Source organism: Balaenoptera borealis, assembly GCF_965194805.1.
Source record: "Balaenoptera borealis genome assembly, chromosome: X".
In the NCBI taxonomy this organism is placed as follows: domain Eukaryota; kingdom Metazoa; phylum Chordata; class Mammalia; order Artiodactyla; family Balaenopteridae; genus Balaenoptera; species Balaenoptera borealis.
Window position 1 is genome coordinate 93311654 of NC_138881.1, and position 21580 is coordinate 93333233.

Sequence of the window (21580 nt, forward strand, 5' to 3'; positions counted from 1 at the left end):
CAAAGACATTTTCTGGAAGGCAGTTTAGAATTATCGGTTAAAAGCCTTAAAATGTATATTCCCTTTGAAGACCTAGAAATTCTTATTCTACAAACGGAGGCTAAATAGAGAAGGCTCTGAAAATTTAGACATAACTTACGTGTGCGACAGGAGGAGACTGGTTGAGTAAATTGTTGCATATCCATATAATTGAATAAAATGAAGCTATTAGAAAATGAGATTGTAGAAGCATATTTATGACATGGTGTACACTCAGGATGCAGTTTGGGACAATGCATGAGGCCACCACGCTGGAGAGATGGACAGGGTCTGGAGTAGAGAAAGCCTTGCCTGCCATGCTAAGGAACTTGAGCTTTTCCTGTAGTTACTGGCCAGCCATGAAGGGATTTTAAAGGGTAGATCAGAGCTGCATTTTAGACAGATCCCTCTTGCAGCAATGTGTCTGGAGGCAAGAGGCCAGTGAAAATTATTTCAGTGGTCCAGGGAGAGAGAAGATGAGGACCCGAGAGTATAAACATTGGTGAACAGAGCCTAGGACAGACTTTGGGCAGCCCAAGGAATGGATCTTTGTTATGGTGGGTAATGTTTGTAAGCACTTCTCTTTAGGAACCCCCAAATAGTTGGGTGCCCTCATAGGCGGTGGAGCCAAGAGAATTGGAGCTGCAAGGGCTGGGCCTCGGAAGATTGTGTTGCAGGCCAAACACAACTCTCCTGTCCCTCTCTCACTCTCTTTCCCTTTCATTTCGTTTTCCCATCCCTCTTCACTGCTTAACCTGGCTAGCCCCTCAATTAGGATGGTCTTGGTGACTGGCCGTCCTTCCCAACTACATTTCTCATAGTATTGCCGCTTCCTCCTGTGAACAAAAATGATCTTCTTTCCGCGTTATGACCATGGGGGTTTACTGAATCTAATGTTAGGGTGGAGCAGAATTTGGCAGGGAGCTGGATATTGATGCCAGTGAACTTGGGGCTGATATGACTGTGGAACAGAAACAGGAACAGGAGTGGGTCAAGTGATGCTGAGAGCTTGGGTAGGGAAGGTGGGAACCTGGAACCAGAGTGGTTCAGAGGTAGAGGATGAACTGGAACAGCTGCTGGTGCCTAGATTAGGTGCTTAGGAAGAAGCTGAATTTTCGAGTTTCTGGGCAAGATGCTAGAGAACCACTCTCTCCTGGGGAAGCTGAGAGCGTGTGTTTTTTGAATGGAACCTGAAGGTTTTTCCAGGCAAAACCAGCCAAACAAGAGTCCAGTTTTGTAAGGATTCAGGAACTGCCAGCACCCAGCAGATCTGGGAATGAAGCAGGTTGGAGCTAAGATGAACCTGTCTTTAGAGACTGCTGGACTCTGAAATCCATCTGCGTAAATATAATTTGCTGCCCAGGCAGGTTTGTGTTTTGAGATGTCTCGCCTTGTAAGGAGTAGATTTTTGTGTGGTGGAACAGGTGTGGGGCTCCTGGGGTGGCACCATGTGTTCTGTTGGGGGGTCAAGGGGCAGGGCTAGAGTCTAAAGAAGAGAAGCCCCCGTGAGGCTGGGACCATGTCAGGTGTGAGGTGGAAAGTGTGTTGATTTGGGAGTTACGGGACCTGGGTTCTTGCCAGAAACCTTGTCAGAAACTTCCCCCTGGGTTTCTCCATCTGTAAAATGGGATTTCATAGCAAGGCCCTGCTTACCTCCCAGGCGATGGGTAAGTGGAAGTGCTTTGTAGCGTTCCTCTGTGTGCTCCCTGCCCATGCCCTTTTCTTCAGGTACCTAGCCGGGCAGATGGCAGCATGAACACAAAGTACCAAGTCGGTGCTGGGATGTGCTCAGATGCCTTCTCATCTTCCCGCCGTCCTTGTTTGTACTTCCAAGTGTCCTCTCTTCCCACCCTATTTGCAGCTTAAGGGATAGTTTAGCTTTCCGTCTGCTAGGCTGAAACAAACGCCAACAAAATTTGGAGGCAGTTGGCAGCCAATCAAAGAAGAGAGCAGGGATATTCGGGCCAAGGCTGGGGACCTTTGGGCCTCTGAATTAACATGTTATCTTCACTCCTGTCCTTTGGTTAATGGTGATTATGGATGTGGCTCCAGCATGACAAAGCAGAGAGGTTTAGTGTCATAAATCTATGAAGTTGCCAGAGGAGACTGTGAGTTTACTGGAAAAGGAATAGGATGGAGTTGGGATCCTTTTTCATATAAATTAAAAAAACTTTTTTTTTTAAAATTTTGTTTATTTTTGACTGTGTTGGGTCTTCGTTGCTGAGCGCGGGCTTTCTCTAGTTGTGGCGAGCTGGGGCTACTCTTTGTTGCGGTGCACGGGCTTCTCATTGCGGTGGCTTCTTGTTGCGGAACACAGGCTCTAGGCGCGCAGGCTTCAGTAGTTGTGGCACACGGGCTCAGTAGTTGTGGTGTACGGGCTTAGTTGCTCTGCGGCATGTGGGATCTTCCTGGACCAGGGCTCGAACCCATGTCCCCTGCATTGGCAGGCGGATTCTTATTTTTTTAATTAATTAATTAATTTTAAATTTTTGGCTGCGTTGGGTCTTTGTTGCTGCACGCGGGCTTTCTCTGGTTGCGGTGAGCGGGGGCTACTCTTCGTTGTGCGCGGGCTTCTCATTGCGGTGGCTTCTCTTGTTGTGGAGCATGGGCTCTAGGTGCGCAGGCTTCAGTAGTTGTGGCTCGCGGGCTCTAGAGCGCAGGCTCAGTAGTTGTGGCACACGGGCTTAGTTGCTCCGTGGCATGTGCGATCTTCCCGGACCAGGGCTCGAACCCGTGTCCCCTGCATTGGCAGGCGGATTCTTAACCACTGCGGCAGGCAGATTCTTAACCACTACGCCACCAGGGAAGTCCCTGGGATCATTTTTCAAATCTCCTTTTTTGATGTGTCTACATGTATCTACTTTAAAGGTTGCTTGAAAAAGATACCCTCTATCCTGGTGTTGGGAATAGACAGGCAAGACGAGGAAGGCCAACGTGCTGGTTGGAAATGACATGGCCGCAGGAAAGTAACTGTTGGAAAACTCAGTTACAGTCAAGACTAGCTGAGCTACCTGAAGAGAAATCAGATCCATGAGTGAGTTGGGACTGGAGGCTTGCTTTCTTCAGTAGGTTTCTGGGCCTCTGGCATAGGGCTGTCGTGGATCAGAACCAGCCAAATGGAGTAGTTACAGGGAAATCGGCCCCCAAGAATCTGCTTATCTCCTCTTGGCTGTGGGTATAGAAAAGTAAGAGTTAACAGTGGGGCCCAGTGTCGCATTTTTGCTTCTCTGTTTTAGCATGTTGGAAGTATCTGGGGTATTCCAGAAGCTCAGGAAGACTGCTGGCATGGCTCTTAGGTGACTCCAGAAGTATTCTTTCCAAGGTGGTTAGGGGCCCCTGTCTGCTTTCTATATACTGTAGCTTCTGAATGTAGCCTTTGATGGGCCTGATACTGGGTAACTATGCACAGCCTCCAACTTGGTCCCTTGCCTAAGGTTAGTAACTTTACTGCTGGGTCAGTGGTAAAGAATACCAGCTTTGTTTCTTTCTTGGACTGCTCCTGACAGGTGGGGTTGAGGAGTGGGGTTAAGTTCATGTTTGGATGATTGAAATTCCAAGTTGACAATCCTTATCCCAAACCATTAAGGTCAGATGTATTTCATAAGTCTGAATTTTTTGGATTTTAGAAAGACAATACAGTGAACGTGTTTTTTTGTTTTTGTTTTTTGGCTGTGTTGGGTCTTCGTTGCTGCGCACAGGCTTTCTCTAGTTGCGGCGAGCTGGGGCTACTCTCCGTTACGGTGCGTGGGCTTCTCATTGCGGTGGCTTCTCTTGTTGAGGAGCTCGGGCTCTAGGTGCACGGGCTTCAGTAGTTGTGGCACGTGGGCTCAGTAGTTGTGGCTCGCGGGATCTAGAGCGCAGGCTCAGTAGTTGTGGCGCATGGGCTTAGTTGCTCCGCGGCATGTGGGATCTTCCTGGACCAGGGCTTGAACCCGCGTCCCCTGCACTGGCAGGCAGATTCTCAACCACTGCACCACCAGGGAAGCCCCAGTGAACGTGTTTTACAGACACTCCCGGTGGGGTCTGGGACAGCATCCCGTATTCAAAATACATTCTTTTTGTGGAAAATGTATGAATACTCACCATAAATGGAATAAAGTCTGTAAGTAGCCTCAGCTCAGTTCAAGTCATATCTGCTACCAAATTAGTTTTGAAAAAAAAAAAACAAACAAAAAACAGACTTTTGGTTTTTAGAGCTTTTGGATTTGGCGACTGCAGATAAAGGATTGTGGACCTGCAATTGTCATTGGTTTTGCACTTTTAATCTAATTGATCCACAGGGGAAAGGCCTGTTCTCGATGGATATTTTCTTGGTGGGGTTCTCTGATGAAGTATTGTGTGGGTAATGGACTCCTGGCCGTGTTCCTTTCAAGACCCTTTTTCTTTTCCATTCTTTCTCTTCTTCGTGGCAGGGATTCAAGCAGGTGTCTCTACTTATAGTGATTTTCCTTATAGTACCCTTTCCTCTTAAGTGTAGATTCTGAGAGAACTGAAGGACAGAATATAAAGAATATACTCGTGACAAAGCCAAAGTAGCCCATAATGCAGATAATGTCTGCTCATAAATGCTCACCACAAGAGAGGGACACATATCAGTGATTTTGTGAATCCTCACCATTAAGTCACCGTAGGTAAAGTAACTCCATAAACATGAGTTTCATCCTTTTGTCAATCCTTCGTCCTGCTGAATGTCTTTTTTTTTTTTTTTTTTTTTTGCTGAATGTCTTTGATCAAACCTTCAGCACATCTGGCTGCCTGGAGTGTTTGAATCTCCTGGGGCATTTGTTAAAATGCGCAGATTCCTGGAACCCCAAACTTCTGGAATCAGCATTCCTAATGGGGGGAGCCCAGGAATTTGCACATTTTATAAGTGCTCTCTGCAGGGCTTTCCTTGTCCCTCTTGAGAACCAGTGCTTTGGTGCAGTCAGACTGCCACGGCTGTAGGTTTTTGAAGGCTGTAACCCAGGCCTAGTTCAAACCAAGTAGCATGGAACTGATGGTCTCTTAGAAGGGCCAGGTTCTTTTTGTTTGGTTTGAGCAGGGAGACTAGAAGGGGACCCACTTAGTCATGCTTCGAAACAAACCAATCAAATGTGAGGGAGGAAAATAATAATAATAGAAGAGAAACAACGGAAGTTTAATAACATGTATACCTCCTGTATACATGAGGGAGACCCAGGAAAACTGACTAACTCCCTGAAATGGCCCAAGCCACCACCTTAAATACCATCTCCAGCCAAAGATAAAAGAAAGATGTTGAGTGTTGGTTGGTGGGTAGGGGTGGAGGAGAAGGCCAGTTCCTGGAGGTGACCAGGAAAAGCACAGTGAACAAGGGTAAGGTTGTTAGGCAGATTTAGGGCCTTGCCTTCTCCATTGTTGAGAGTTTCTAGAGATTTAGAGTCTTCCTTCTTTTCCTAAAGGGAGACACCTTAACAAATGGAGATTTTCCTTATAAATGTAGATGTCTCTTACAGAAGGGTAACTTCTACACAGTTTTCAGAGCTTTTCCTATGTCTGTTGTTTCTTAAAAACAATCAGCCTAAAGTAATCCTTATGCCAAAGAAACAAACTTTGGGGTAGTAAATTCTGCTCCCCTTCAAAGTCAAAGGGAGGTTAAGAGCCTGGGGGGTGGCAATATTGATAGGATCGCCAGATAAAATACAGGCTGTCCAGTTAAATTTGAATTTCAGATAAACAATGAATAATGTTTTAGTATATGTATGTTCCATACACTATTCAGGATATACTTATACTAAAACATTGTTCATTGTTTATTTGAAATTCAAATTTAACTTGGCATCCTGTATTTTTCTTTCTAAATCTGGCAAAGCTAGGTATTGATTAACCCACCTTCCCCCATGGGAGGCAAACCAGATGGCATTTGTGTATTTGTCCTATCTCAGAATCCATTTTTACTTGTCCTAGGTTAAAAGCTTGTCATACTGGCTACTCGTGTCATGCTGAACTTGAAGAATTGAAAAATTGAGTCTTCTAGAGGTTAAGAGGAAGTGTTTTAGAGGCTGAAATGGCTTAAGAAAAGCTCTCCCCATCTCCTACCTCTCCACCAATTACTTCTTCCGCTCTCCATCCATCTCTTTCCCTCTCACCCCGACCTACCCCTTCCCCATCACACACACACACACACAGCCGGAGCAGACAGGCACACATAGATGCATGTGCAAACACAAACATGTTTGGAACACCACTTGCTTGTCTTTTAAAGTCTTTTATGTTACATTTTCTGTGTAAGAGTTTGTTTATTAATTATTATTATTATTATTATTAAAATAACACTGTCTCACTGTGTCCAGCATTTCTCTTGATAACCATACTTAATTTTTTTCCATTGCAGATCTTTCTCTGCAATTATTAATTATTAATATTATTAATATTAATTAATTATTATTATTATTATTAAAATAACACTGTCTCACTGTGTCCAGCATTTCTCTTGATAACCATACTTAATTTTTAAAAATTTATTATTATTATTATTATTAAAATAACACTGTTTCACTGTGTCCAGCATTTCTCTTGATAACCATACTTAATTTTTTTTCCATTGCAGATCTTTCTCCTGGCCTGCCCTCCATGTCCGGGAGCTGTCGTCGTCTTCAAGTAAGGGGAGATTGTTTTTCTGTTGCCATTGCTGAACTGCTTTGTCTGTTTGATAACAAAGGATGATGAACACATTGCTTGTGACCACCTTGAACCTGCACTGCTTTGTGTCTGGGCTTCCCAAGGGACAAAAGTCTTCAAGGGTCCAGTGAAACAGGCGAATGTTGTATGTGGAGATTTGGCCTTTGTGCTTTTGTCAAGCCCTGACAGATCCTTTTTAGCGATTCTTTGTGGTGGTGTTTTATGGCCAAGACATTCCCCCCTTGGAAGATGGCCGCCCTCGTAAAGTTTCTCTTGAGTATGTTGGGGACCAGACAGCTCCCCTCCTTTAGCGAATCTTTGTACTGTGGTCCTGCTGCTCTACTGAGGATACTTTGAAGGACCTTGTTTTGTGTTTTTATGTGTTTTTTTTGTTGTTAAAGTGCAAATTAAAGTGAGGAGAGAAAAATATCACCTTATTACAAGTCCTGACTTTCTTTAAAATAGAAAGCATCAGATCCATTAAAGTGTATTGCAGGCAAATCATGTTTGTCTGAAGGCAAGTTTGCTTAAATGAAATTCTCAAGAGTCCCGGAAGCCTCATTTTAACCACGAGTTGTGACCACCTCATTTATCAAACCTTTTATTAGAGTTGCTAATGAGAAGCTAAATCGACCCAATTAATTTTGTCTCTTTCCCCCTTCTCTGGCCCCCATTTTGGAGCTGTTTCTGAGCAGGGAAATGGCTGCAAGCCAGAGAGAGGGGGCAAAAAGTAAAGAGCCCAGCAGATCCTTAGATAATTGAGAGTGGTGTAAATGGCTTTCTGATTTAGTTAAGTCGTTAAAGTGTTAGGTAGGGGAAAATATACCCTATTTGCTGCTTCAGATAGCTCCTTGGAATAGCCACTTAGTCTCTTGCCTAAGGTGAATAACTTTCTGCTGGATGAGGGGTAATGGATCCTGATTTCATAAGCTCTTACTTGGACAGCTCCTAAGCGGAAGGTGTATTTAACCCTGTTTGCCCCCCTTGATTTCCCAAAATGGGCTCAGTTTTTCAGTGTAATGTTTTAAAAGTAACATTTATTGGTTTTATTTCATTATTATGAGAGTAACAGTTCTCATTATAGAAAATGCAGAAACATAAAGAAGAAAATAAACACCACCCCTAATCCTACCAAGAGATTATTTTGGTTATTGCCTCTCTTTTTTTCTTTTTTTTAATTTTAACAAGCAGAGACCACATTTAGTTTTTTTACTGTATCTTTTCTAAATTTAATTCAATTTATGTGTGTTTGTACATATAAAATACATAAATATAACTGCTGGATTTATTTTTTTATAGTGGTCCTTTTTACCCTGTCCTTTTCCTTGTTTAGTTTGTCCCTTGCCTCTACCTTTCCACATCATCCCTGTATATTACCAAACCAGTATGTATCCTTCCATATTTTTCTCCATGCTCACAGGTATACACACACACACACACACACACACACACACACACACACACACACACACGGGTTTTGGAATGTTTTGTTGTTTTTGTTAATTGTTTTACAAAAATAGAATTTTATATATACTTTAACACATCCTACTTTTTTCATCTCATGAAAATCTATCAAAGCCTCTTCGTACGGCTCTTATTCTTTTAAAAGAATGGAAAATATTTCATGGATGCACAATTTATTTAGCTATTCCCCTACTAATGAACATTTACATTCTTTCCAGATTTCGGCCACTACAGTCAATGCTGAATTAAACATCATTGTGCTTATGCCCTTATATACTGGTGCTTTCAATTTATACACACAGACACAAATGTTTATATATAAATAAATATTTGTTACCATATTGATTTACAAAAACAGGCTGTTATAATTCACTTTTCCCTTTTATATGTAACATATGAGATTATTCTTTGTTTCACATCCCTACCAGCATAAGGTTTTATGGTTCTTTTATAATTCTGACAACTTAATGGATGTATTTCCTTGGCTACTAATGCATTTTGGTTTTGTCTCTCTCTCTCTCTCTCTCTTTTTTTTTTGGTCCAATTGGATTTTCTCTTTGAATTATCTGTTCATATTATCTGCCCATTTCCTAGGGGTTATTTATATTTTTCTTAACCTGTAAGGCCTCTTTGTATATTTTGGATATTGGCCCTTGGTCTACCATCTTTATTATAGATATCTTTCCCAAATCTGTATGTATTAACTTTACTGATGGTATATTTTTCCACATAATTTTTTTCATATCCAAATATGATTATTTTCTTATAGCTTCTGGGTTCCCAGTCTTTTTTTTTTTATAAGTAATTTAAATTTATTTATTATTATTTATTTATGGCTGTGTTGGGTCTTCGTTTCTGTGCGAGGGCTTTCTCTAGTTGCGGCAAGCGGGGGCCGCTCTTCATCGCGGTGCGCGGGCCTTTCACCATCGCGGCCTCTCTTGTTGCGGAGCACAGGCTCCAGACGCGCAGGCTCAGCAGCTGTGGCTCACGGGCCTAGTTGCTCCGCGGCATGTGGGATCTTCCCAGACCAGGGCTCGAACCCGTGTCCCCTGCACCGGCAGGCAGATTCTCAACCACTGCGCCACCAGGGAAGCCCTACTTAACCTTTTAATAGAAATGTAAAAAGTGCCACCAGGGAAGCCCCCACCTCAGTCTTTGTTAAGATTGTTTTCTCAAAGATGGATAACCAGTGACAGTAGCATAATATGTTAAATAATCCTTACTCTCCCCTGTGAACTGAACTGCTATCTTTGTCATCAAACTTTTTATATATGAGAATCCATTTATGGATTCTCTGTTCTGTTTCATCTGTGTGTCTATTTGTGTACCTAAATCATGTTGATTGGATTACATTAGATTAAATAATATTTTTCTTGGCTTTTCTTTTGTACACATTTTAATATCACTTATTCAGCCCTCCCAACCCCACCCTATTGGGATTCTAATTAGAATTGCATTAAATTTATATTTCAGTTTTGTAAGAATTGATTTTTTAAAACCTATAGCTCTTTTTGTCTAAGAAATGGCATTTCTTTCCATCTGCTCAGATCTTGTTTTATGCCTTTCTTGCTACATTTATTCTTAAAGAATTAAGAACTTTTTTGTTCATTATGAGTGGAATACTATCCTCCTTTCCATTCCTAAATGCCTCTTGCTAGAATAGAAAAAGTTTATTAATTTTAAAAATAGTTTTTATATCTAGCTATCTTACCTAATGTTTTGTTAGTTCTGGTAACTTTTATTTTAGTTTTATCTTTTCTTTCCAATGGTTATATCATTTATTTCATTTTCTTCTGTTTTGCTAGAAACTCAAAGACAGCATTAAATAAAAATGATGCTGGTGGGCCACTCTGTCTATAACTAATTTCAAATAGAAATGGCGTTTCTCCATATTTGCTGTTGGTATTTGTCAAATAGTCTATTATATTTAAATAGTTTCCACATTTACTTGGAGATATTTTAAACGGAAATGGTTCTGTATTTTATCAAATGCTTTTTCAATGTTTTTGATCCTTTTTTTAATTTAAGTTTTTGATATAGTGAATTATGCCATTAGATTTTCTGGTTTTGAACTACTCTTACATTGCTGAAATAATGTAATAATATTACTATTTGTAATATATTATTGGATTCTATTTGTCAATCTTTTATTTAGAACCTGGTCTTAGTATTGATAAGTGAGATTGGAGTCATTTTTTTTTTAATTTATTTTATTTTTTTAAATTTTTGGCTGCGTTGGGTCTTCGTTGCTGCGTGCGGGCTTTCTCTAGTTGTGGCCAGTGGGGGCTACTCTTCGTTGCAGTGTGCGGACTTCTCATTGTGGTGGCTTCTCTTGTTGCGGAGCACGGGCTCTAGGTGCGCAGGCTTCAGTAGTTGTGGCTCACAGGCTCTAGAGCGCGGGCTCAGTCGTTGTAGTACACAGGCTTAGTTGCTCCGCGGCATGTGGGATCTTCCCGGACCAGGGATTGAACCCGTGTCCCCTGCATTGGCAGGCGGATTCTTAACCACTGCACCACCAGGGAAGTCCCTGGAGTCATTTTTTATTGGATTCTTTTCATCAAGTTTAAGGATTAAAATTATGTAAATTATGTAAAATGAACTGCAGAATTTTCCTTCTTATTCTCTGGCCTGGAATACTTTAACTGTCCTTAGAAATTGTGTGTGTGTTTTTTTAAGGTCAGATAAAACTCAACTGTGAAGCCCAAATATGATGTCTCAATGTCTTTTTCAGTTGGTAGATCCTTAATTACCTTTCCAATGTTTTATATGGTAGTTCATCTATTCAAATCTTTTTGGGTCAATTTTGGTCATTTGTATTTTGCTAGGAAAATATCTATTTCTTCTAAGTTTTCAAAAATGTTGCCATGAATTTAGTTGAGCATATGCTACCCTCTTATTTTATAATTTTAAAAGACTATCTCCTCATTGTAGTCATGTTTTCTTTCTTGGGCTTAACCTTGTCTGGTTTTGTGTTCTCTCTCTTATATTTTAGTCAGGTTAGTAAGCACTTTTATCTATTTTTGGTTGCTTTATAGAACCTGGTTTTGCATATATTTATCCTTTTTACCTTATTTTATTTGTGTGTGTGTGTGTGTGTATATATATATACACTTAATTTTCAACTTTTTATCTTTATTGATTTCCTTTTCCTGTTTTTTCCTAATCTCTCAAGATTTATATAATTTATTTCTTTACTTTTTGTCTTCTTTAATTATAGTTTTCTATTCTACTTTGTTCACTTGATATCCCAGATTTTCCCCCATTTTATCATGAACTCACATTGTCTACAAAATTTTTAAATTAAATTTTGTATTTTGAGATAAATATATAAAATATTGTATAATAAATATATCATTATAATTTAGAAACACTTGTAAGAAAAATACAGAGAGATCCCATGTACCCTTTAACTAGTTTCCTCCAGTTGTAAACTACTACAAAACTGTGGTACGATATCACAGCCATACAGTCAAGACAAAGAATAGTTTCATCACCATGAGGATCTCTCCTGTTGCCCTTTTAGAGCCACGTCCACTACCCTCCCACCTGTGCCCTGTCCCTGACCCCTGGCAACTCATCTGTTCTCCACGTCTATAAATTTGTCATTTCAAGAATGTCAATATAAATGGAATCATACAGTATGTCACCTTTGGGATTGCCTTTTTTAAAAAAAAAATTTAGTTGAAAATCAGTGTTTTAGAAAGTAGACAGCTCTTAAAAGAATTACTCCATGTTACATTAGTATAGCTCTGTTTACTGTTTTCAAAGTACTTTGTCTTAAACGATCTTATCTAATCCTTCAAATAATGTTATGAGATAAGGAATACATTATATCCACACGACAGATAAAGCAGTTGGGGACAAGAGATTTTAAATAACTTGGCTAAAATTACACAGTGGCAGAGTCAGGATTGGCTTTCTTCCTTTTCCTGCTAATGCTCATAATCAGGTTTACTGTGTGTCTAGTCAAGGCGGGAAGCATTTAACATGAATTATCTAATTTAATCCTTCCAACAAACCTATGTGGGAGGTACAGATAGTATATCCTCAGTTAGATCAAGATAACAGGCTCTGAAAGTTTATGTGATTTAAGTGGCATGTAAGTGGTATAGGTGAGATTTGATCCAATGTCTCTCTGACTGCAGAGCCAGTGCTCCTAATCATTGCCTTATGTTGCTGAAGTGAATGTTTTCCGCTCTTCTGGTACTATTGAAAGGGTTAAAAACCATGACAACATCCTATTTAAAATTTCATAAATTTCAGTGTACACAGACAGGCACTGCTGTGGGTTCATTGACTAGCGCTGTCTTACCCACCTCTTGTTTTTTCTTTTGGCCCTTTGCTGTGCCAGCCACATATGAGTTTGTCTGCTTCCCAGCTAAGCAGGGGCTGGCATGCTCTTCATGGAGGGATGCCCAGTCACTGCAGGAAAGGACTATGGTGCGCCATGCTGGGCAAGGGCTGGCAGTTCTCTTTAGGGTGGGGAAGGGGCGGGACTGTCCACAGGGTTCCCACGCTGCACTTGATAATTGGGAATGACGGTTCCCCAGTGTTCTGGCTGGGTCCCAGAGTGCTTCATTTATGTGGCCCACAGTTGACATGTGACTTGCTAAGTCTGCTGCTGTAACTGGCTGCCTAAAGGAAAAGCATGCATCTAGAACGTGGAGCTAAGATTGGAAGGGGTTTCTACCTGGTCCACCACTGCAGCAACTTGGGCATATGGTGCTCTTTTGACCTCCAACTCCTAGAATTCCGTCCTGGCAGCGTTTAGACTCTTATCCCCCCCTCCCGTTCCTGGCTCCTCCGCGCTGTGGATGCTCAGATAGCAGCACCAGACTTGCTCGTTGTGTTGTGTCTGTACAGGCAGTGGTGTTGTGTATCTCTGAGTCTGAGCCATTTCCTTTGTATTCATTTGGCTGTTTTGAGTGGTTCTCATCTGAAGAGCTATCTACCATCTTCAATATCCAAGCCACAGAATTCTTTCTGTCACTCAGGTTTGAGTAAAACCAATATATCCTTAAGAGAACATTCTGTGCTTACTGTCCTGCTACTAGTTTCAAAAAAAGGTACCTGTCTCAGTTACCTTTAGGGAAAATACCCCGTCACATAATATGAACTAGCCTGCCTCTTGGGTTCTTAATAAATAAGATTCCCTTTTGCAACCCAAGGGAAAGGAAAGAGGGCAGGTACACCCCAGCTCCCCGCCACGTCTCACTGGTTGCTTTTCTTTTCCTTTCTCCTTGCCCTTTTCCTCAGTTTTTTTTTCCCTTCAAATTTCATTATAGAAAATTCCAAATGTATACATACTATGCTTTATTACTCATTATGTATTTTAATTTGTGAATTGTCACTTCTGTGTTCTCAGTTTTTTTATGTAAAGGTGTTTCTCCTCTTGATGATCTGCATGAGTTGTCCCCGTATAAAGAATATTAATCCTTTATCACCTTTGCAGTAAATGTTTTCCCCAGACTGCCTTCTAACTTGTTGATGATGCTTTTGATGTATATTTTACATTTTTATCGGTCACGGTGATTGGTTTCTGCACCACCTTCAGACCATGATAATTTCTTCCAGTGCTTTTGTGCTTGAAGACTTTTAGCATTCTAACATCAGATAGACAATCTAGTTTTTTAATGTTTTGTAAATATTTAGCTGTCAGTTTATCTAAAATTCATTTTGTACATAGTATGAGGTAGGGATAAAACATTTTTCCCCGAATTGTCATTTATTTGAGCACTCTTTGTTGATTAACTATTCCCCTATGATTATTGCTGTCACATTTTTATCAAGCATAAATTCTTATATATGCTAGCATAGGGGAGCAAAATTTGCCACCCCCAAAATGTGTCTCTTTGGCATGAGGATTAATTTCGGCTGATTATTTTTAAGAGACAGAAGACTCAGGAAGTCTTTCTTTTTACCTCCCCGTTAGCTGCCTAAAGAATTTAGATAAAGGGCCTATTTCTGAAATCGAGCTATCACCAGAGATGTCTGCCGAGTATGGGCTAGGCGTGGCAGGGGAAGCTGTAGGCAGACTCTAGAGATCAGAGTCCTCGCAAACATTTGTTTACCAAACATTTGTTTTCCCATCTTACCCTCAACTTTGAAGTCCCACGTATCTACTCCCCGCATCCTCTTTTGTCTTTAGCTGAAGATGGTATTTAAGCTGAGGGTTCCAGCCATTTTGGCAAGTTTCTCAGTTCTCCTGGCTCTCTCCCATGTATACATGTTATTAAACTTTTGTATGATTTTCTCCTGTTAGTCTGTCTCACGTCAGTTGAATTCTTAGACCATCCAGAAGAACCTAGTAGGGCAGAGGAAAATTTCTTCCTCCTTGACACTAGGGTTTATTTGGGTGGTTTGTTATACTATCCCATCGATGTCTCTGTTGAGTTTGCCACCAATTTCAGACTCTTGTATTTGTAACAGCCAGCAGGCCAGATTTCTCTTCACCATTCTTCCCAGACTGTTCCTTTACTCACACTTTTTTCATAGCTAGTCTGAACCATTTTTTCCTTCCAAATGAACTTAAAATGTTTTTGTCAGACTCTTCCTCCAAATACTGTTATTTTGATTGGAATGACTAAATCTAAAATTTCATTAATGTCATTACCATAATGAGTCTCTCTATCCAGGAAAAGACATATGGTAGATTTCTTAATTTATTCTAGGGGGTGTGTGTGGATTGTGTATCCTGCAGATTTCTCATCAACGTCATTCCTGGACAGTTTGTAGTTTATGGTATCATTTATTTATTATATTTTCAAACTAATTATTACTGGTACATAGGAAAGATTTTGATTTTTTTAATATGATTATTTTATATTTGGCCACCATGCTTAACTCTTCTAGTAGTTTTTCAGTTGCTTCACTTGGATTATTTTGGAAATTAATAGTATCAACTCCCATATGATAACTTTATCTCCCTTCAAAGAGCAAAACTTTTTTCAAGCCTGATTGTATTAGCTAGAACTTCCAGGACAATGTTAAATAATAGTAGTACTGGCAGGAATTCTTGCCTTCTTTCTGATTTTAGTGGAAATGTTCCTAGCGTTTTCTCTATTGACTCTCATGTTGGTTGTTGGTTAAGATTAAACATCCTTTATAATGTTAAAGAATTTATTCTTAAATTATCAACCCCCCCCCTTTTAAAATCAGGAATGGTTGCTGAATTTAGCTAATGCTTTTTGAGAATCTGTTGAGAGGTTCATTTGGGTTTTCTCCTTTGACCTCCCCATTTGGTGCGTTACATTAATAGATTTCCTAATAACAACCTTTGTTGGATTTCTAAGGTCAGCTTTCCTTTTCCTCCACATACTTGGGAGAGGTTCAGATTTGACCACCATACTACGAATTTGATAGATTCTGCTCTTCGCCATCTCCAGTGTGAAATTTAATTCTGCTGCTACAATATTTCTTTGTAATTCTTCCTCAGTTTGCTGAGCTTTCTCTTCACTCCAGTTTGGTGTCTTTCCTTCTCAATATGTTTTTATTCCAGTGGCTTTCTACACCTGTTTCACAGAGTCCATGTTTTCTTGTATTCTCTTGAGGATGCCATTTTCTAAAATATTTCTTCTGGTTCAGACACTAAATGTAGACTTTTGTGCTTCCTCCAAGTCTTCAGAATGATACGCATTTCCCTTCTGCTGCTAGAGGTTTTCATAGGAAGCATGCTGTCTTTGGGGGTATGTTTATGCATAGTAGAAGGAGGATTTATTTATTCTTTGTTAAAGACACAGGGTATGTGGATTTCATTTGAGTATCCTCATATTCTCTTTGGTATTGGTTAGAACCCCTTCTCAGCTCCACTCCTGGTGGCCAGGTTGATGCACAGAGCTTCCAACCCATTTCCCAGTGTCTAGCAGCTTCATCTGGTGGGTTCTGCTGGACCCATATGGAATCGCTTAATCCTACTACTAGATTCTCTGATACGCTGAACATATAAAGTATGTGAAAAGCTACAGCCTCCAACATGCATTGGTCCCTGAGTTTTACTTGTGAAGTCTCCCACTCCCAGAATGCAGTGTGGCAGTACCAAAGCCATCACTTCAGCCCTTTGGTTTATGGGAGGAGTCTCCAAACGGATATAGACCAGCTTTGGGAATTGTTGGTTTCCCTTGCAGACAGTAGCCCTGTAGTGGAGGCGTGGCTGTCCAGTTTGCTGGTTGCTAGATGAACTCTGCATTGCTAAGCCGTGAGGCTGACCGTGGTGTAAGGACTCACTGTTTTACTATCTTGTTTCAGGTTTCTGCTGCACGAATTGGCCCCAGGTTGTTGTTTTTCTCATTTCAGCCTTAGGTTTACTGTTAATGGAGATTTCTTCCAGATTATTGTTAACAGGATGACCATCAGTCTAAGTTTTCAGTAATTTGGGGGAGTTTTCTCATTTTCTGTATCTTGATAGGTATTTTAGTGGAAAGCTGGGAGAGGCTGTGTTAGTGGCGGTTAAGCAAATGCTATTTTAAACTAGAAATCCAGTGTGTGTGTACGTATGTATAAATGTGTGTGTGTGTATATATAAATATATATATATATGTATTTTAATTTCTGGCCGTGCTGCGCAGCTTGCGGGATCTTAGTTCCCCGACCAGGGACCAAACCCACACCCTTGGCAGTGAAAGCGCAGAGTCCTAACTACTGGACTGCGAAGGAATTCCCTATATTTTGGTTTAGAGCAGTGGTCGGCAACCTTTTTCTATGAAGGGCCAGATAATAAATGTTCTAGATGTCGTAGGCGATATGATCTGTGTTTTAACTACGTACCTGTTGCTGTAGCATGAAAGCAGCATAGACAATACTGTATGTATACACATGAGTTTGGCTGTGTTCCAATAAAACTTTTCAAAAACAGGAGGACCGGTCGAAAAAGTTCTGGAGACGGATGACAGTGATGGTTGCACAACACTGTGAAGGTACTTAACGCCACTGAACTATATACTTAAAAACGGTTAAGATGTTAAATTTTATATTATGTGTGTTTTACCACGCAAATCACCCCCCCTCTCCCGACCCAAACGTAACAGGAGGACCATATTTTGCTGACCCTGCGTTTAGAGCCATTCGATCTAGCACACAGAAAGAGAGGAGGAGGGAATAGGAAATTCCATGTGTACAATAAGACAGGGACTTTGCCCAAAGCTCAAAGGCGGTGAGACAGATTTCTCGAGTATTTAAAAGGAGTATCATAGTTGGAGTGGGGTGGGGTTCTGGAAAGCTGCAGTTCATCCTGGTGATATCATCCCATGCTCTTTAGGGATAGAGATACCCAGAGTTTATAGCCACACTTTCTGGCATAACGATCGGAGCAGGGATTTTCTCCTCTCTCCCGAGGCTTGGGGAACCTCTGCAGCTGTCACAAGTGTTCGTATCAGATGCAGCTGAAAAGCCAGCCGGTTCTTCCTTCTTGGCGACTGGTGATGCTTCCTGTAGATGATCTGGTCTCTTCCCAAGGCTAGAAACTCCTAGTGTTTTGGTTATTAACCACAACAGGTTCACTGGCTAAAAAGGAAGAGCCGCTAGTCTGAGTCAGCTGTTGCTGCACCTCCTTGCCAAGATTCTTGTGCCATTAGGATTTGCTTGTCAGCTGGAGACCTGGGCCCTTCACCTCTGGAAACAATGCTGCTCTCAGGACCCCAGGCCACATTTCTCTCAGTGGTGTGGAAAACGTTCTCCAACTTCCCAGCTCTAGCCTTGGCAGCCCTCAGCGTTTCTAAGACCTGGAAAGAGCCTAAAGTCTAACCGTGGCCTCCCATCTCCCTGGGGGAAGCAGGTCTCTGGTGTGTTTAATGCTGTTCTTAGAAAAGAGTTAGCATATCCAGATCCATTTATATGATCGTGCCCCATCTGAAGCTGAAGTCGGAGGAAATCTAGGAGCTCTCTATTGCAGCTGAAAGGCGGGGCTGGTGCTGAAGGGCCACCAGTCATGTGAACTGCAGGCATGGCCAGGAGCAGCCTTGGGCAGCGCTGGGTAGTTCGGAGTTTCGTGCTCTCTGTTGGAAGGAAGATGGCATCATCACTTGGTAGCGAGCGCTCACTCCCCCTTCCCTGTCTCCGTGGATCCCGCCACCACAGAGGGCTCTGAGTGCCAATAGCCTCTTAGCAGCCAGGATGCCGAAGAGCAAGCTGAAAACTGTCTTTAGAAAAGGATGGAATTCTTGGTTTCACAAGGGCCTAGGAACCTCTTAGAGAAGCCAGCCTTTTGGGACGTTCCTCTCTCTGAGCTGGGGTATTTTGAAGGAATAGATGGAGGAAAAGGGAGTGACTAGCTTTGGGTTGTGATCAGCCAGCTTAGCTGTCTTGTGAGCACCCATGGCAGAGAACTCTTCCCCTGCCCCACCCCAGGTAAGAAAATCGCATAGCCCAGAGCTGGTTTACGTCCTCTGCCTCAGGAAGTGTAGGGTACGGGGACCCCCACCTCCCAACGCTGAACCCCTTAAATCTGCTTATTTTCATGTACCCATGGAGGGGAGTGGACCTGTGATGCAAGCAGGATTATTTGGTCATGAGTGTCTGCTGACTCAATCTGGAGAGGCTTTTGAAGGAGATGAGATGAAATTTCATCTGTGCTACAGAGAGCAGGGGTGCATTGCTGGATGGAAAGAGGTCTGGAGGCCGGGTGTGAGCCAAGGTAGGTGAGGGAAGCATGGGGGTGTGTGAGGGCAATTAGGACAGCCTGACATGTGATCTTGGCATTGCAAGATTGATGCCCTGTTGGCCTTGGGGCCACATGATATTATGAGAGTTCAATAGCCCCATGACCCTCCCTTTTTCTAGATCCCATTTATTATACACTCAGATTTTTAAACAGCAGTATTCTCCCCAGGGAGACTCATATCTCTAGGACTGCCCTGAGTTCATGAGGTGGGCTCTGGCTGAAGCTGTTGTGTCTTAATGGTTTCACCATCTCAGCACCCCCTTTCCTAGTGCTCAACAGACCAGCTGCTCTGGAAGCCCCAAAGGAGCAGCCTTTTGGCATCTTCACCTCAGAGGCAGCTGCTTTTTGGTCTAGCTTTGGACTCATTACTGAAAAGGGTGTTTGGGAGACTGCCTCTGACCTGAGCAGCTTTATTAAGACTGTTCTTGGCACGGGAGAGGAAGCCGTACATATGAATGCTGTAGATTTCAAAGGGAAAGATACTGGGAACCTAAAATCCGTAGTAAATAAACAGCAATTCAAGGACACCAATTTCCTTTCTGATACGGAAGCTGCTCTGGTGTCTGCGGTCCTCTGAGCCACTGCCAGCTTGCTGCCTGCAACCATACGTATTCTCCCTTAATGCACAGAAGAGGGAAGAAGCTTTCAGATTGTTCACAGGTCTCCCGTCCCCTTCCATACACAGCAGAAGCAGCCTTTCTCCCCACGTGTACATATTCAATTTTGTTCTCTCCTGGGAATTTTTGACTTCTACAGTCTTGGCCCACAGTTTCTTTCTTTTTTTAAAAAAAAACCATTTATTTATTTTTGGCTGTGTTGGGTCTTCGTTGCTGCACGCGGGCTTTCTCTAGTTGCGGCGAGTGGCTACTCTTCGTTGCGGTGTGCGAGCTTCTCATTGCGGTGGTTTCTCTTGTTGTGGAGCATGGGCCCCAGAGTGCACGGGCTTCAGTAGTTGCAACACGCGGGCTCAGTAGTTGTGGCACCTGGGCTTAGTTGCACCGTGGCATGCGGGATCTTCCCAGACCAGGGCTTGAACCCGTGTCCCCTGCATTGGCAGGCAGATTCTTAACCACTGCGCCACCAGGGAAGTCCCTGGCCCACAGATTCTGATTCAGTATTTTCATCTCCCCAAATTCTCTCCTGGAAGTCTCTCTGAAGGTTTTTGGAGCAGGGACTGCTTTTGTTTTTTTTCTCTCTCGTTGGGCTGTTCTGCTTTCAACATGTGCTTGAATGTACGCAATTTCCCGGTAAAAGCAAGGCCGGAGATACAGATGACTTTTCCCGTCTGGGGAAGCATGAAAAGGAGTTCTCAGCAGAGGAGCGGGGACTGATCATTTTGGGCCTCTTTGTACTTTGTCAGCACACCTAATCCTTTTGGAAGCCAAGTGCAGAATCTACTGTGCTAATTATTGGGCAAAAGTAATTCCAGGAGGGAAAAACAGTACAGGATAATAGATAAGGTTTGGGTAAGCTGTGTAGGAGCTGTTCAGTGGGTAATGAAAAAGTAGGGGGAATTCCCTGGCGGTCTAGTAGTTAGGATTCTGCGCTTCCACTGCTGGGGGCACGGATTCAGTCTCAGGTCGGGGAACTAAGATACTGCATGCCGCACGGTGCGGCCAAAAAAAAAAAGAGAGAGAGAGAGAGAAAGAAAAAGGAAAAAAAAAAAAGAAAAGAAAAAAATAGACGTTTCATTCTCATTATAAAAGTAATCCCGTCACTATAAGGAAAACATCAAGTGTTACAGAACAATAAAGAATAAGAATAACTGATAATTCCTCGGTTAATATGTTGGTATAATTTCCTCCCAGTCTTCTGTGTATATATGCCCATTATGAAAAACAAAATTGGGATTATTTTAGACATGCTACTTTGTAATATAGTAAAAGTTAATATGCTATGATTGTTTCCCAGTGTCATTAAATATTCTTCTAAACATGATTTCTAATGACTGCATAGTATTTCATCATTTGAGTGGACATAATATGTATTTAAACCGTGCCCTGTTATTCGACATTTGGTTTCTTGGATAGATATGATTTGTGGAATCTTGAAGACAGCGGTGGAAGTAGATGGCTTTAGGTTATATAGTTCTGCTATTTCTTAAGCCTTCGGAGCAAGGCTTAAATCTTAGCATCTATTTCCTCATTTGTCAAAGAAGCCTATGAATAGTAACTACTTCTTTGGTGGTGACAATTAGATGAGAGATGATCCTAACATAGACTAAGTAATCAATAGGTGTTAATAATATATAGAATTACCCTTGTCCTGACGCTTCACCATCTGTGTACTAACTTAACTGTTAGAATTAGGATCCCAGGGAAGGAAAATTGCTTTCATGCAGATAAGTAGAATTTCAGAATGAAAACTGCCTTCGGATAAGTAACCCTTTTCATTAGTTGAGCACTTTCCAGATGGGGCCTTTGGCCAACTTCATGAAATTCACAGGAAGAAAGGTTTTGGAGCCTCTGCAGTTGTGTAGCCCCATTTGGTCCAGAACAAGGAAGTGGGAAACCGCCAGTTGCAACCAGGAAGTTTATCTTCGTGCCCACAGGCAAAGCCAGCCAAGCCTTCCTGTTATACTTGTTTGGTTTTCTTTACTTGTTTTTTATTTTCCAACTTTTATTCTGAAATTTTTCAAACATATGGAAAGGTGAACAGGGCAGTACACCAAGCACGGCTATGACCTCCACCTAGATTCAGCGGTTTTTGGCACGCTTTCTGATAAGTGAGTTAAAAGATGTAGGATCCTAACTGCATTCCCTGCTACATGACAGGCTTGTGCTGTGGGGCCTCACACAGCGGGCA

General features: G+C 41.8%; 1 protein-coding gene across 16 annotated transcripts in view; it reads left to right on the forward strand.

Moving 5' to 3' along the window:
• The window catches only part of TMEM164 (transmembrane protein 164), a 160869-nt gene that overhangs the window by 65941 nt on the left and 73348 nt on the right, over positions 1 to 21580 (forward strand). For 14 of the 16 annotated variants that reach the window (XM_082377484.1, XM_082377479.1, XM_082377480.1 and 11 more), the window contains one exon: positions 6587 to 6636. Coding sequence is in view for 14 of the 16 variants with exons in the window: in XM_082377479.1 (XP_082233605.1) it covers positions 6587 to 6636 (50 nt within the window). In the remaining 2 variants the exon portion in view is untranslated. The other 2 variants (XM_082377492.1, XM_082377491.1) reach the window with 2 other exon arrangements.